The sequence below is a fragment of the Protopterus annectens genome, chromosome 7.part0 (assembly GCF_019279795.1).
Source record: "Protopterus annectens isolate FY-2018-M chromosome 7.part0, PAN1.0, whole genome shotgun sequence".
Lineage (NCBI taxonomy): Eukaryota > Metazoa > Chordata > Ceratodontiformes > Protopteridae > Protopterus > Protopterus annectens.
Window position 1 is genome coordinate 381,370,038 of NC_056739.1, and position 16,524 is coordinate 381,386,561.

The 16,524-nt window shown below is 42.1% G+C and overlaps 1 protein-coding gene across 1 annotated transcript in view; it reads left to right on the forward strand.

Annotated features, from left to right (window-relative positions):
* LOC122805960 (suppressor of tumorigenicity 7 protein homolog) overlaps positions 1-16,524 on the forward strand; it is an 861,860-nt gene that overhangs the window by 454,119 nt on the left and 391,217 nt on the right. Inside the window, exon 5 of the mRNA XM_044076200.1 lies at positions 12,373-12,523. Within this exon, the coding sequence (XP_043932135.1) occupies positions 12,373-12,523 (151 nt within the window). The remainder of the gene's footprint in view (positions 1-12,372; positions 12,524-16,524) is intronic.

Below are 16,524 nucleotides of genomic sequence, written 5' to 3' on the forward strand. Positions count from 1 at the left end.
ATTTTTATACTTTTCCTTCTGGAAAATTTTATGCTTGATGTTTTACACTCTGCTTTCATTGTTCTTCAGGCAATTCTCGGCACTGCTTGTGCATTTTCAGGAAGGTTTTATCCCATTCCTATTCACAAATGTTTATTGCCTTGTCCTCTGGTAAAAAGGAATTCTTGCTTTGCAGTTTTCTCCACCATGTTTTACCTAATGTTTCCTAGGGTTGTATGATCTTTTCAGTAGAACTGGAAATGCTTTTCACACTGACGAATGTCTTGATTTACTACAGGGACAAGCTGTTTAATATTTTATGTTCTGCCCACAGTGTTTTTTCAATCAGTTCCCAGTATGTTAGTCTATTTAGAATCGCCAGGAATCTCATAATTCAGTTACATTTCTAAGAATATTGCTTTCCCGTGTAAAAAAGAATCCATTAATGTTTCACTGCATGGTTCCTACATTCTCATTAGACAGTTTCTATTACTTAATAATGATTTAAAAGTAATCAAGAACTTTTGTCCCTTTAGCCAGATCTGTGGTGTAGAGGGATAAAGCCCTATGTCACAGGCAACTTGAGTTCTACTAGAGATTGTTGTCCATGGAGGATGGGAGTGGGCGGCTACCTCTGGCTTGCATATTCTTGGGGGAGGTAGATGGCTGTGGTTTGTCTTGTAAGTGATTCCTAGCAAGAACAGTAGCTGTTCACTCAGTGGAATTCTGAGACAGCTGAGCTCATGCTACCATAGTGCATTTGCAGTAAATAGCCAGTGGTAAACCAGTAAACACATGTCCACTCTGGAAGTAGTAGTTGCAAGTTCAAAGGAACATCTAAGGCAGAAGGGAGGTGCTCAGTTAGGGTGAAGAAGGGCCATCCGCCCACCCCCCAGAGGTCATCAGGCTGGTGTAATTCTTGGCAACCTTCTCTTGCTGGGAAACAGAGGGCTGATGGGGGTTCCCAGTGAGTAGTAAATAGGCCTGTTGTTTAGCCCTAGGAACATACAGCTCCTGTTCTACCAAAACAAATGGATGAAGGTAGAGGAGTCATCAGGCAAGGTCTTTCAGGTGGGGGTAGCACAGGGAAAAAAACGTTTTGGCCCTTTTGGAATGCTGGTCAGTGTGCTTTTTTGCTGTATTTGCTGAAGTGATGCTTTGCATAACATGTACCCTTGCCTGCCAAGTATGTTCACTTGCTCTTAGGTAGCAGTTTCTTCAGGTAAACCGTTAAATAAGTTGATATTTCATTGCATACTTTCTGGCTGAAACTGATTGCTAGACCAACTTCCCTATGCAGTTAACAAATCATTAAAAGAGTAACCTAACCTGCTTACGATTCTTGTGTAAGCGATGAGCCTGTTGCACTGTCTTCCATTTTTGGAAAAGTGGCAGACGTTACAGAGATGTGTGAATTTTACTTAAGATTTGACTTATTTTTTTGGTATTTTATTTCTTCAGATGTTTGTTTAATAATACGCACATCTGTTCACATTTTTGTCTTCCATTTGAAGATATCAATGAATTGTTTGTTAGCCCTGTTGATTGTCTTTATAGCATGGTATATACTTTTATACTGGGTGCTACTACAGTATCTTTAAGAGATTTGTTAAACACCATATGTTTTTCCTGTTCCTTTCTGTTTTATCTTTTCTGGTCATCTCTACCTTTAAGATGACATACTCTGTTTAAAGTAGTACAGTGATTTTCTTTGTACATGTTATATATATGTAGCCATTTTCTGTTTTAAGTTCTACTGGCTAATTACTGTTGCTACAGCCGAGTGCTCCTCTAGGTGTTTCTGCAGTTACCTCCTACTGCTCCTGTAAGCGTCAGATATTACTTTTTTATACTTGCATTAATAATTTCAAAACCATGCTACATACAAGGTGTCAGAATATTTTATCTTGAATCATACATTATGGCAAACACAATTGTATTGATATTAGACCTCTGTCAATGAGTATTTCTTAGAACTGCAAGGTGATAACTTCATTTTTTAAAGGCTCAAGCCACACTCGGAGTTTAAGGTACACACTGAAAAGAGTTGTACTGGAGGGAATGAGTTATGACTGTAAACTTGTGTACTTAGCTGTACCTTTAAGATTCTGCATCACATAAAAGCATTGATGTCTGGTTTTAGATGTACCTGTGATAAGGACATTTTATCATGTAGTTTTTGTTTAAGTATCTGTGTGTTTGCGTGTGTTTATTTAGCTAAGTAGTACTGGTTTATTTCAAATTTTAATACAGAACGTGACATGCTTTTTTGTGTTTTGTTTTAATGTGAGCTATTGCTAAGGTTTTACCGCATATTCTGAAGCATACGTTATTTTTTCTTGTTTTGTCACATGACTTTCCTAGGTCTCTTAACAGGCTGTTGAGCAGAAGCATTCTGTTTGTTCTGAAGAAGTTATGCATGCTTTTTCATTAATCCTGCCTGTTTCATGTGTTTTTGTATTAATTTATTTACTGTACTGATTCCTGCTGTGTTTTATTTGTGTTTGTTGTTAAATGGCTAGGTAGAGGGTCTTGGAACCCTTTTCAGCTATGACCTGAACTAAGATGGCACCAACAAATGGCATGTAGTAAAGAAGGTTTACACGCTGGTTATGTAGAGTACTTCAAATATATGCAATGCCATATTAAGTTCTGACAGAGGTGAAATTAGTTATGGCAACAAAAGTTATAGCACAGTAATAAAAGATTATCGTGACCAAATAAGCAATGTAAGTACAAACATAGTGTGTGTGTGTGTGTATATATATATATATATATATATATATATATATAAAATATGTAAATAAAACTGTGCTATCACTTTTGTATTATATAGTGGTAAAGGCTTACATTGCAAGTAACACAGTTGTCTTGAAAACAGTTGTATTTGTAGAGTTAATTCAGGTGTTCCAGCATTTTCTCCCTGAAACTGATTTATATCTTGAAATTTCTGATACATCTAGCGAAGTTGTTCCAGGCAGGTGGGGCAGTTTTGGAGGCTTTCCTCCAACTACACAGTTGAAAATAATGCTTATGGGTGGTATATTTTGTTTGAAAGGGTCACCAAAGCAATGGGTAAGGACAAAATGGTATACACCGCATACCTTGACCTGACTAAAGCTTTTGACACAGTTTCCCACTCAGGCATAATACAAAAGCTAAATAAGCTAGGTACATACCCCTGTGTCACCCGCTGACCTGTTTCTGGCATGCAAGGCATCCTCTGACTCAGTACTTAGAGATTTACTGCACATCAGGAAGTCAAATGGCATCAGAAATAGTTGGTCTAGGGATCTAAATCTCATCTGCAACATCAACAGAACAATTTGGAGGGATAAGTATATCTCCCAGAGGATAACACTGCAGTGGAACAGACTCCTTATTCACTTAAAACAAAGTTTATCCCTGTCCATATCCAGGCAGAACTTAGATCTGTGGATGGGAAACAGAAAATTTACCCCAGGCATACCACTCAACCCCTTAGCACAAGAAATCCGGACAAAGTCTAAAATAATTGGACAGATTTTAAATAATTATCTTATAAACTTAGAAAGTTGCTAGAATAACAGGTTTTGTGTTAGCATGCATTTTCTAAATAATATAAAGTCAGTAACTCAAATGTGTGTCATTATTTGTTAGAGAATGGGAAAACTACATCATCACCCTGACTGGTCTCTAGCAGGGTGTTAATGTAAAAGTAATGCCCGCTGAAAACCAAGTCCGCTGCTTCATGGCAGCATATCAAGTTGCCGTGGAGCTCGGACTGAGAAAACTGAACGTCCGTCATTACTTTACACTCACTAAACGGTGCTTTTGCTGTTTAACGAGTGTAAAAAAATTAGAAAAAGAAGTGTGTGTGTATGAGTGTGTTTGTTTCTGTCTGGATGTGAGAGTGAATGCGTGTATGAAATCAGAGGAGACTGTGTGATTGAGAGAGTGAACTTGTGTGGGTGAATGCTTGTATGAAAGCAGAGGAGACTGCATGTGAGAGATCAAGAGAGAGTGAGAGTGACTTTGTGTGGGTGAATGCTTGTATGAAAGCAGAGGAGACTGTGTGTGAGAGAGAGAGATCGAGAGAGAAAGAGAGATGAAGAGTGGTCTTGTGTGCATAGCTCTCAACTATCTAAATTTTGGCAGACTGTCCACATTTTTACCTCATATTTTTTGTCTTTTCTTCATAAAATTTGTGATTTTCTGAAGTTTTGTGGCAAATCAGTGAAGAGTGAATTCACTAAATAATGACAGGCATTTGAGTTTCATGCTTTATAGCTTTCAGAAGATGCATCGTAATACACAAACTTTTATTTTAGCAACTTTCTAAGTTTATAATAGCAATATTTAAAATTTGTCCCTATTTTTGTGACTTTATCCCACCATTATTTTTGGCTTTGTCCAGATTTTGTGCTAAGAGGTTGCAAGTTATGCTTCTGTGAGTGAATGCCAGTATGAAACTAGAGGAGACTGTGGTGTGCGTGTGTGTGAGAAAGCAGAAGAGACTGTATGAGAGAAAGTGGGTGAGAATAGGTTCTCTGTAAAGTTGTTGTTTTACTTGTTTAAGTAATATATTTTTTCTTGTACATTTTTTATGCAAAATGCTTCTTCCAACACCATTAACACACACTACAGAAAGTTTGAAACATTAGGTGGAGGAACTATTTTACATCAGAAAAAAAAAAAAAAATATATATATATATATATATATATATATATATATATAAAAAATCTATATTACTTTAAAAAAAAAAAAAAAAAAAAAAAAAAAGTAAAACAACAATTTTATAGAGAGCCCATTCTCGAAGTGCAATAATGCCCTCCAGAGTGTGTATTAGTGTGTAGTTAATGCCCTTCCAGGGGTGTAGAGGCCCTCTGCCTGCAGCATTGGGCCTCATAACACCCTTGGGCGGGCATTGATTACACATTAACTCACACCCTGGAGGACATTATTGCTTATGTAAATTCATTCCTCGGTGATTTGCCAAAAAATACTTCAAATTTTATGAGGAACAAACCAAAAATATGAGGCAAAAATCAGGTCATTTGAGAGGTGTAACTCCTAAACTGCAGTCTGTACTACTTACAGATGCAGCTGCTAAATGCTTTATCCCACGCATGGGTCCCCTCAAATTATCTATGGTATGATCCCAGTTACTCTCATTAGTGTAATATATAATTATCGACCATGGGTTGGGTAGGCCCACTCTACAAACCACATTGCCACAGATTATTTTGAACACAAAAAGGAAAACTGGTTAGACTTAAAATAGCCTCAAGGGCAGTTAGCCTAGTACTTGCCTATGAACCTGTGAATGACAGTTTCACCGTTAGTAAATTAAGTACTTAATGTTGCTTTGTGTATGTTTTTCAATCGTGGTTGATATTTGGTTGAATTTTTTTTTTGTTATTTCAGATTATTTACTGTGTACTGTTGCTCAGCACATTTCAAGTAGTATTTCATTAGGTAGTTATTGTATAGAGAAATTCAGCTCTATCATCTAATGTCATGGGCAGTCTTTCGTCTGTCAGTTTTTAGCTGTTTGCCTAATATTGCCTACTAAGGTCTTACTCTGAGCAGTCCATTTTTATTTTCTTTGTACTTTCAAGCAGAATTCCCTGACAGATGCCATTCAATCCACCTCTTCAGGCATAATAGTGAAACGTTAAGAATATGTATTCTTCTAAGGCAGAATACTATTTGAACTTTGTCTTTGCAGTGCAGTATCTTTGCTTATACATGCATACATACACTGCACCTTGACCAAAATACATGCGACTTTTGATGTTGTACAAGAGCTGTATGCTGTTAACTTCTTGTTGGCCTGCAAAGATCTCCTGACTTGGGATGTGATGGATAGAGTGAAGACAAAGATGACTCACAATGATGTCCTTCAAGAATGCAACTGCAGTCCTTACACATGGGTTGTCCTGCCTCAGGCCGGATTCCAAAGTCTGGGTCCGGTGTCGGCTGATGTCGCCTCCTCCCCGACGTCAGAGCGGCTTGGGTATAAAAGCATCAGCCGACCCCATCTTCCCCAGTCTTTCTTGCCGCGCGGTGCCCGAAGCAGAAGCAGTTCGCAAGTGCCGGTCGGTCAGCTCCTGTGTTTTCAGTAACCGAAGTCATCAAAAAGTTAAGTACCTCGTTGGGGAACCTTTTCTTGCCTCAGCCGATGTCAGATAAAACTGTAAAAGTTAATAACTGTTTGTCTTGTGGTAAACAAATACCTCATAAGGACTTCCATTCTTAGAAATTACGTTGCTAACCCGTTGGATGGTGAATTGGACTTTGTGGGGCTCAAGTTACTTTTAAACTTCCATTCTTACTGCCTACCCTGCCTTGGCCCAGACCACGACGTCTCGGCCTGTGCTTGCTTCAAAAAGCGCACACTCAGACGCCGGGCAGAATATGCCGAAGACTTTTTTGGCGAAAAGTACTCCTATATCATGCCGTTGGAGCAACCGACAACACATATTTCCAAAAAACGGAAGGACCGGGACCGACACCCTCGGCCCGCGACTTCCTCCGACACCACGCCAAAACCTACCGTGAGTGCATTGGTCTCTTCTGAGGCGGTAGTTCCACCGCTCCAGACCGACGACACCGCTTTACCGTTCTCCTTGGCCCCGGAGCCTACCCCGGTGATGGTTGTGGATTTTCCTCCAGAAACCGAAGCCCAAGATTTGCCTGAGACCATACCGGTGGACAAAGTTACTCCAGCATGTGGGGCAGCTAGGCCTCCGGTGTCTATGTCCATCAAGGCCTACACACTTGCTAAGGCTGCCAGCCAGGCTAAGTCTCACCCTCCTAAATCTTTTTCGCAGGGTCCCACTTCTGATAAACAGATCATGACTTTAGCTGCAGATTTTATTTCATTAATCAGAGGCTCCCAGGCTCATCCTGACAGAGGTTCTCAGCCGCCTTCAGACAAAAGGCCTAGGGTTGAGCAGACAGATACCCTTTCCTCAGATGAAGCCTCTGGTGACTCAGACCATTCACACCCCCAGGAAGAGTCTTTCCAGGCCTACGAGGATTCTGATGCTGAGGAATCTATTCCTTCTGCCTCTCCTCTTGAGGATATTTCTTTTGGGGAAATTCTCCACTCCATGAGAGAGCATTTTTAGTGGCAGGGCCAGGAATTCTCCGACTCCAGGAAACGGCTCCGTACCTTCCTTAAGCTTCCCCAGCACAGGCCTTTAGCTATTCCACCAGTGTTAGATGTTCTGGATGATGTGTACTCAGATTAGAGTGCTTTTCCTGATTCTCTCCCTCCTGCTCCTGTCAAGCCAGACAGATACTACAGGGTTCCTGAGACTCATAAACATCTTTTTAAGGCCCATTCTGTTGACCTAGAAACTATTTCCCAGGGCCCCAAAGGAGTGGCCACTTCCACGGCCAAAAATCCTTTGCCCGCAGACAGGGAATCCAGGTCCCTGGAAAGGTGGGGCAAAAAGGTTTATACCTCAACCACCCTTGCCATGAGGGCCCTTAATTGCCTTTTTCATATGTTCCAGTATCAGGATTTCTTGATGGATGACTTGCAGAAAAAGTTAGCCTCTCCTGAGCCTTTAGATAGAAAGGCCTTGCAGGATTTGGTTCATAATACACAGCAGGTTAGCAATAATTTTCTACAGTGTGGTTATGATGCATTGGAAGCTTCATGTAGAGCAGCAATGACAGGGGCCGTCATACGTAGACATGCTTGGTTGAAAGAACAGGCTTTGCCAGATCATGTTAAAGTAAAGCTTCTAGATGCACCTCTGGAAAAACACAAGCTATTTGGTGCTAATGCTCAGGATGTGTTGAAATCAATTGAGGAAAAGGCTAAATCAGTGCAAACAGTCAAAGATTTCCTCCAGGTTCAGCCACCAAGGTTCAGCAGGAATTGGCCTTCGAAGAATTGGTCCTTTCCAGACACTGACAAGTTCCAAAGGGGAAAAAACAGGCGTGCCTGAGGGAGAGGGCAATACCAAGGCTCCTACAGGGGACGCCAATGGCAACCGACTAATCAGAGAAGTGGCGCAGGGACTTCTACTGCTCCACAGGGACAAACACAATGACTTGACTTTCACACCGCCGACCAAGGCTCAAAGAGAAGCACCTTTAGGCAGAAAATTATCCTTATTTTCAAAAAACTGGCACGTTTTAACGAAGGACAAATGGATTCTGGACATAATAGACCAAGGTTACAGTTCCACTTCCATAGTTTACCAACAAGACAAGGCATGCCAAACCCGCCACAAAATCAAAGGGCAGAGGCACTCATACAAATTTCAAAGCTGCTACATATCAAAGCAATAGAAAAAGTCCCTCCTCAGGAACAAGGCCTGGGATTCTACTCAAGACTGTTCCTTGTTCCAAGAAAAGAAAAGCAGTGGAGACCTATACTGGACTTGTCCGCTCTAAACACTTTTCTCATTGTGCCAAAATTCAAAATGCTGACTCTACAGCAACTTCTTCCCATGCTGGGCAAGGGGTCTTGGCTGGTAACACTGGACCTCAAGGAGGCATACCTGCATGTCCCAATCAGACACAGTTGCAGAAGATACCTCAGATTTCTTGCAGGGCCAGAGCATTATCAATTCTCAGCATTGCCTTTTGGCTTATCTACTGCGCCCAGAGTATTCACAAAATGCCTGGCATCAGTAGTGGCACACTGCAAACTCCAGGGAATACAAATATACCCTTACCTGGACGACTGCCTTATACAAGTGGACAGCAAGCAAGCCTTGACAAAAAACTTGAATTATGTCATTCACTTACTACAGGCTTTGGGATACACAGTCAACATTCAAAAATCAAGACTACTGCCATCCCAACAAATAATTTTTCTAGGAGCAAAACTGGACACAAACTTATAAATGGCTTTCCTCACAGAAGAGAAGCAAGAACAATTACCAGTTTACTTCAAAAGCCTAGCAAAACTCACCCAGATGACTGCAAGGAAAATCCTGCAAGCCCTGGGTTACATAGCATCTTGCATTCTACTAATTCCACTGGCAAGATTACACATGAGAAAACTACAATGGTACCTAAAAAGTTTATGGTCTCAACACAGCCATGACTTAGAAGCAATTATCCCACTCATTCCATGTCTACAAAAGGAATTTTTGTGGTGGGCACAAGCAAGCCAGTTAAACAAAGGCATGTCTTTCAGCAAACCTCCAACAAGCCAAACCATTACAACAGACGCCTCAGACCATGGATGGGGGGCACACATGGAGGGCGGATGCATTCAAGGGCAATGGGCTCCCCGGGAAGTGCATCTACACATCAATCAAAAAGAGATGTTAGCAGTCATTCATGCAATCGAGGCCTTCGGAAAATTTCTTCAACAAGGTCATCTGCTAATAAAGACAGACAACACCACTGTTATGTGGTACATAAACAAACAGGGAGGTACTCATTCTTACCCCCTCTGCAGACTAACAATGACTCTTTGGGAAAGGTCCCTGAAACTGAACATACAGTTGCAATCCCAGTTTGTTCCAGGCAAGGACAATGTTCTGGCGGACAGTCTAAGCAGAAATTTTTTGGACCATCCAGACATTTTCTCACAAATAACTCAAGCATGGGGGAGGCCGGACATAGATCTCTTTGCCTCACACCTCAATCATCACCTGAAGAAATTCTGCTCGAGGACACACCATCCTCAAGCCTGGAGAACGGATGCTCTCTCCTTCAGCTGGAACTCTCTAACAATCTATGCATTCCCACCTCTACCATTAATGACCAAGGTGTTACTGAAGATCAAAGCAGAACAACCAAAAGGCATTTTGATAGCTCCAGACTGGCCAAGACAGCACTGGTATCCATTACTAAGGAGCATAACGTGCACCAAGCCGTGGCCCCTGCCTCAATGGCCACTGCTTTTGACTCAGCACAATTACAGGACGGTTCATCCCAACCTGCAAACTCTGCAGCTGGCAGCTTGGAAGGTTCCATGACTTCTCCACATATCTCTCTTTCCAAGGAAGTTCAACAGATCTTACTGGAAGCACGCAGACCTTCCACCAGAAAAACTTATTCAGCTAAATGGAAGAGATTCAACATCTGGAATGCCAGCAAGGGCCAGGATGCATCAGTGATGAGCATCCCACAGATACTAGAATACTTGGCAGAAATGCTACATAATGGACTTTCTTATTCTTCCATAAAGATACACGCTTCAGCAATTTCAGCAAACTACAATAGTGATCCACCTGTGTTTTCACATCCTTTGCTAAGACAGTTTCTAAGAGGGATAAAGAATATCAAACCTCCCAGAAAACCACCAGTGCCTGCATGGGACCTCAACTTCGTGTTGGAAAAATTAACTCTTCCTCCTTTTGAGCCAGCAGCATCTTCAGAATTGCAATTCCTCTCCTGGAAAACAGTTTTCCTGTTGGCAATTACCTCAGCAAGAAGAGTTTCGGAGATACAGGCCCTCATGGCAGTACCTCCATTTCTCATTTTTCATCAAGACAGAGTTTCTCTAAGAACCAATCCTTCATTCATGCCAAAAGTGATATCCAGGGTGTCTCTAAATCAAACAATTCACCTGCCTACCTTCTTCCCCAGTCCTCAAAATAAAGGAGAAAAGCTGCTGCACACTTTGGACATACACAGACAACTGCGCTACTACTTGGACCTAACAAAGGCCAACAGAAAGTCTGACCAGCTATTTGTAGCTTACGCTGCTGGAGTGCAAGGAAAGGCTATTTCCAAACAAACAATTTCAAAATGGATTGGACACTGCATCAGATTCTGTTATTCTTTCCATGGGAAAGGTGTGCCAGCCAATATCAGGCCACACTCCACCAGGGCTTTAGCCACCTCCACAGCCTTTCTAAGAGGGGTGGCTACAAAGGACATTCTAGAAGCTGCTACATGGAGCTCCGTGCATACATTTTCCAAACACTGCAACCTGCCTTTATATTCCAGATCCCGAGCAGGCTTTGCTTCGGCAGTCCTGCAGAGCATTTTAGCTACACCATCTTTATCTTAGAGCCTACCACCCCCAGCATGACTATGGTAATCAACCCATATGTAAGGACTGCAGTTGCATTCTTGAAGGACATAGTACAGTTTTGTACCTACCATAAATGTAGATGTCCGATAGATATGCAACTGCAGTCAGGTTTTCCCTCCCTCCTACCCCTCTGTATCTTCTCCTTTTGGGTCCACTCCCCCTTATACAAATTAGCCTGGGATATCTGTTATGGTGTATCTGTTTATTACTGTTGTGCATGTCTGGAATTTTTTATCCAGTTTCTAAATTTAGCCTTCCTTGGAGGGCACCTGGCATCTGGGGCAAGAAACACTGAGGAAGATGGCGTCGGCTGATGCTTTTATACCCCAGCCGCTCTGACGTCGGGGAGGAGGTGACATCAGCCGACGCCGGACCCAGACTTTGGAATCCGGCCGATTGAAGGGCTGCCTGAGGCAGGGCAACCCATATGTAAGGACTGCAGTTGCATATCTATCGGACATCTACATTTATGGTAGGTACAAAACTGTACTTTCCTTATCCCTGCCTTGTCATATTTGTTGTGTCCATCTAGCTTTAATTTTATATCCAGATGTGCTGCTGTTCACTGAGCAGTATGGGATGATTATTTCTGAGGTTATTTTCAAGACAAATATTTCAGAAGAATCAGCAGTTTAACATTTAAAATTTATAGCCACTGCTCCAGAGTGTTTCAGAAACTGGAACATTTTAGGAAGACATTAAAAGTCTGTATGTGTGTTACAGATGGATGGTGTTCTGACTTCAGTTCAGGTGACTGGGGTTCATTTAGCAGCCCCAGCACTTGAGGAGTCCAGCAAGGAGGTGAACTAGTGAAGGGGCATGGGCAACTCCCCTTCCCCCTTCTCCTTTTGTTTGGGGAGAGTTACGGACACTTGGTGGGACACTGATTCAGTGCCATTTGTCTGTTGGAGACTGGGGAAATCTGTAATTATGCTTCCTGGGGGAAGAACAGAGTTGCTTGAAGGGGAGCATCCCTTGTGGAAATGAGGTGACTAACTCCACAGTCATCTCCAATACACATTCATCCCCAGAGATTTTCCCAGTGTGTACAGGGGATAGGTGGCAAACAGAAAAAGCCGATCCATCCCAATGGCTCTCTTAGTTGACCCTCTTCCCAGTAATGGGGAAGAAATGGGCTAGGAAAGGGCTGATTATCAGTTGGGGGGAGCTTTAAGTGATGCATTAAAAACGGTGCATGGGAGAGTAGTTTGGGAAGAAAACAGATGTGCTGCTACTGTTGCATAAAAATTCCTCTGTATTGTAATGCTTAGTTTTTAGCAAAATTAATGACACATTATTTGTTACACTTGCAAGTAAGCAATGTTGTATATGCGTGAAGAGCTTTGCAGTAAACTACAGCATTTCAGCTTTATCTTTTTTCTATTTCCAGTATTTGCTAGAAATGAAAAGTTTAATTTTACCGCCAGAGCACATTTTGAAACGAGGAGACAGTGAAGCCATAGCTTATGCTTTCTTTCACCTCCAGCACTGGAAGCGGGTAGAAGGAGCTTTAAATCTATTGCACTGTACGTGGGAAGGAAGTAAGTATCCATTCTCATTGTCTGCCTGTACAGCTCCCTGGCATAATTAGCAACATTCATGATACATTTAGTTTGGGAGAAATGTGTGGCTTCCTGCTAAGTTTTTGTTGCTGAAATTCATTTAAATCAGACTTGTTGTATTTGCTTTTTTATTTACTGTGGAAATCCTTAATTTGGTTATCTAGAAACCACATTTAGACAGTAAAGGAGCATTGAACCCAAGGACATAAACCCATCTATGCTGAGTTAACTGCATTACTGGAACAAATTTTTAAATGAATGAAGACAGAAAGAGTCACTGTACTGAAGTAACTAGCAGGTGCCAAACCACGTAATCTGCTGTAATGTAACATTCCTATAGAACAGTTTACAGAATTCATGCTATAGAACAGGTCCTGTGCTAATAAATCTTCCTTTTCAGTTGTTATGCTTGGAGTGACTCAGACCTTTGAAATGTACATTAGTTTCTTATGTACCAGGATACAGATGCAGCATACTGACCCTTTCTGAAAAAAGCCACACTTGTTGATTTGATTTTCAGCCTTTCTAAATAGCTGCCTTAGTTAAAACTTTTAATGTATGTGCTTTGTACCTATTTTGTATTACTTGTTTGTGTTGTATTTATTTTTGTAACAATTATCAGCTACTGTATTTCGTTAAAATATTATCATATGTGTCTGCTTTTACTGTAAAATATTATAACATAGGTAATAGGCAGGCTGCAGACCATAGCAAGCCTAGCCAGAAATCCATATTCCAAAGTCCTCCTCCCAGCCTCAAGGGGAGCAACACAAGGATAGGCCGGGGAACATTTGATGCTGCCTATTCAGTTGTCTAGGTTTATGTAGTATGCAGTGAATACTGCGTGTGTTTGGGGTTGTGTGTGTGTGTGTGTGTGTATGTATGTATATATATATATATATATATATATATATATAAGAAATACACACACACACTCACTTACTGCAGTGATGTTAGGTTATTTTTAATACCTTTAGAGGGCATTATGGGTTGCTGGATGCATTTCTTCTCAAGAAAGACCTATGCAGACAGATGGAAGTGTTTCACAGATTTGGTTACCCAGAATAGTTTGAAGTCAGCCCAGTGTGAATGTTTTGCTTCATGGAACTGTTAAGCAAAGGCAGCTCTTAAGGGTACTCTCGCCAGATATTTCTAATTTCCATATGGACTCCCACTTCTGTATTCCTAGTAGTCCTTTGGGTCATCAAAGCCTTCCTTAAAGGGTACTTTTTGTATAAAACCCTCAGTCAGAGATACTTTGATGTCTTGGGCATCTTTCATCTTAGAGACACTTTCCATGCTGCTGTACATGCCAGTGGCAAAGGCAGACCTCTAATCCTTTTCTTGATGACCACCTCAGCCAGAAGATGTATTGAGCCTCCTCTTTAATATTTTAAAAGGAGATGGTGATACTCCAGATGGTGTTCATCCTTTGTGCCCAAATGAGCAAGAGACTGTTATCAGCAAATCTGTTAACCTCCCAGTATTCTTTCTCTTCTACAGAAAGAAGGATGAAAACCTCTCTCATTTCAGTGATGTCCAGGGGATATTGAAGTTTTACCTCAGCAGGATAAAGGAGTTTAGAAAAAAACTTATTTCCTGTGCCCTTCAGAGAAAAGGCTTGGAAGTATCCCACTTTTCCTATCCTGCACACCTGGATGTACAATGCTGGGCTCGATCTGCTTTTGATTCTACAGCTGTAGCTGATAGGAGAGTTAAGTTGGTACTGTGGCACTTATATTAAATATTAAATACTGAGTTCTCTAGTGAGTTACTTAGGTAGGGCTTCTGTTCTTACAGTGGTCAGTTGGAGTAGAGTGTACGCGCGTGTGTGTGTGTGTGCTTATCATAGGTTTGGCTTAATGGTTAAGGTGTATATATTACATGCACAAGGTACAGGGTTTGAGTCTTAGCTTTGGAAAGCATGGTTAGGCTTAACCCCCCCCCCCCCGGCATCATTAGTCTAATAATTACTTATGAAGGGCCTGCATCCACCTTTGGCAGCTTCTGTCTCTTCTACCTCTGCTAAAAAGTCTGATAAGGAGCCTGACAAAGAAGAAGACTAGTGTAAATCTTCAAGTAGTACTAAGTCTAGGGATAAATGCAAATATTCTTTGACATATGGCCATCCAGATCCAAAGATCCCTTGGTCTTTGTCTACCCTGGCTCTGGCAATGCCTGTGCCTTTGGTTTCCCCTTGATGCAGATCTACTGAGATTACAGTTCTGGGCAATGTCTTTGAGTTCCTCTGCCCCCATCATTCCCAGTCATTTACTTCTGAAGTCTCCTCCTTCCATCTTTGTCAGAATCCATTTCCCCTTCAACCCCATTATCACTGCTGAACTGTCTCCAAAATTTTCTCTAACTTACTCTGATTCAAAGTTTGGATCCACCGGTTTTGAAGCCTGCTTCCATGGCTTCTTTGGAGCCTGCCAAGTCTGTTTAGAGCCTTAAGAATTCAGATGTGGAGCAGCTGACTCATTTCTGTCTTCAGGCTCAGATAGACTTAGGGTCATTCACCCCTCCTCTGTTCTGAGGTCCATGCCTGTGGTACCTTCGGCTCTGGTCTTTTCTGTTCTTCTCTCGGCCCACCCCTCAGTGCCAGAGCCCGCAGGTCTGACCATTCAGTTCCCTTCCCCATTGTCAGTGTAAGCAGCGTGGCTACTTCTAGTACCGTTTCCATCCTTGATGTTCTTGACTCTGGCCTTGTCGAAGCTAAGCACATCTTTGAGGCGAGGTGTTGGAACCGAAACCATGGGATTGGGTTTGACTCTTGAGTTTGTCATCCCTACCCCTGAGTGCTTTGGTCTTGGACAGTTCTGCTGCTGTCTCAACATTGGATCTGACAAGGTTGACACTGAACACAGATCTCTCACTCTGGTCCTGTGATCCAAGGGGAACTAGGTCCAGCTGTCCAGCCTCTCTCTTGCCTTTTGACATCATAGAGAGTATTCTTTTTCTCACCCTGAGACTGCTGTCCTTGTTAGCTAGGTTGGATCCATTCTTATCCTTTCCGCCACTTGTTCCATTGGTCCATCAGTTTGCTCTGGGACAGCCCGTGCCTTCAGGCCTTGAGACAGCCCCAGGTATGTAGGCCCCCTGCTTCTTCTGTATTCCCTCCTGGTTCTTCCCCTGGAGGTACATACAAAGAGCAAATGCAGGAGGATATGTTTGTGCTCCGCGGATAAGTCCCTCACAGATGATACCAATTTCGATGAATGGAAAGGGTCTTGTAAGTGCCTCCATGAAAAATACCTCTTTTTGGCAATTTACTTGAATTTATGAAATACCATGTAGTCTGTATTCCTGGAGGCTTTTGGTGCAGGTAAATCCACATCTTGGGTGGTCCTCCCCTCCAGATGGTCTTGTCAACTTGGTATCCCAGGAGTGGTAATACTGTACCAAGTCACTTCAAATAAGTCTTGACTGTTCAGTCGCACTTACCATTTGGATAATAATATTGCACAGTGTAATTGGACACTCTTTCATAAGGGCCTTTGAAAAGCTGATAAATATTAGCTGGGTGGTGGCAGTGATTTCTACCGTATAGTCTGGGTAAAAGGGCACAGCTGGAGAACCTGAGCCAGCCTTCCCCAGGAGTGTCTGTGTAGTTGTATAAACTCTTATCTCAAAGTGTGTGTGTGTCAGCTACTTGGGCAGGGACACAAAGCACTGGTTGGACAGAGAGGGTGCTGGAGGTTTTAGCTTGCCCACTAGGCTAAGATCTTGACCCTATAGCTGTGCCAGTGGGGAGTGTTATTGGGGACCTGGAGAGAAAGGGAGAAACCAGCCCCAGACTGACTGTGATCTCTGTGTGCTCTTAAGGGAAACTGTGCTTTACTGTGTGTGGATATTTATTATCCTTTCCCTATATGGACGCCCCTCACCGATGTTAGTGGTGAGGATTGAGGCTCCTTGATTGCTGGGCCAGTGCACGGGCGTCACTCCCCATTTGATGGATAACTCGATTTTTGGTCCAA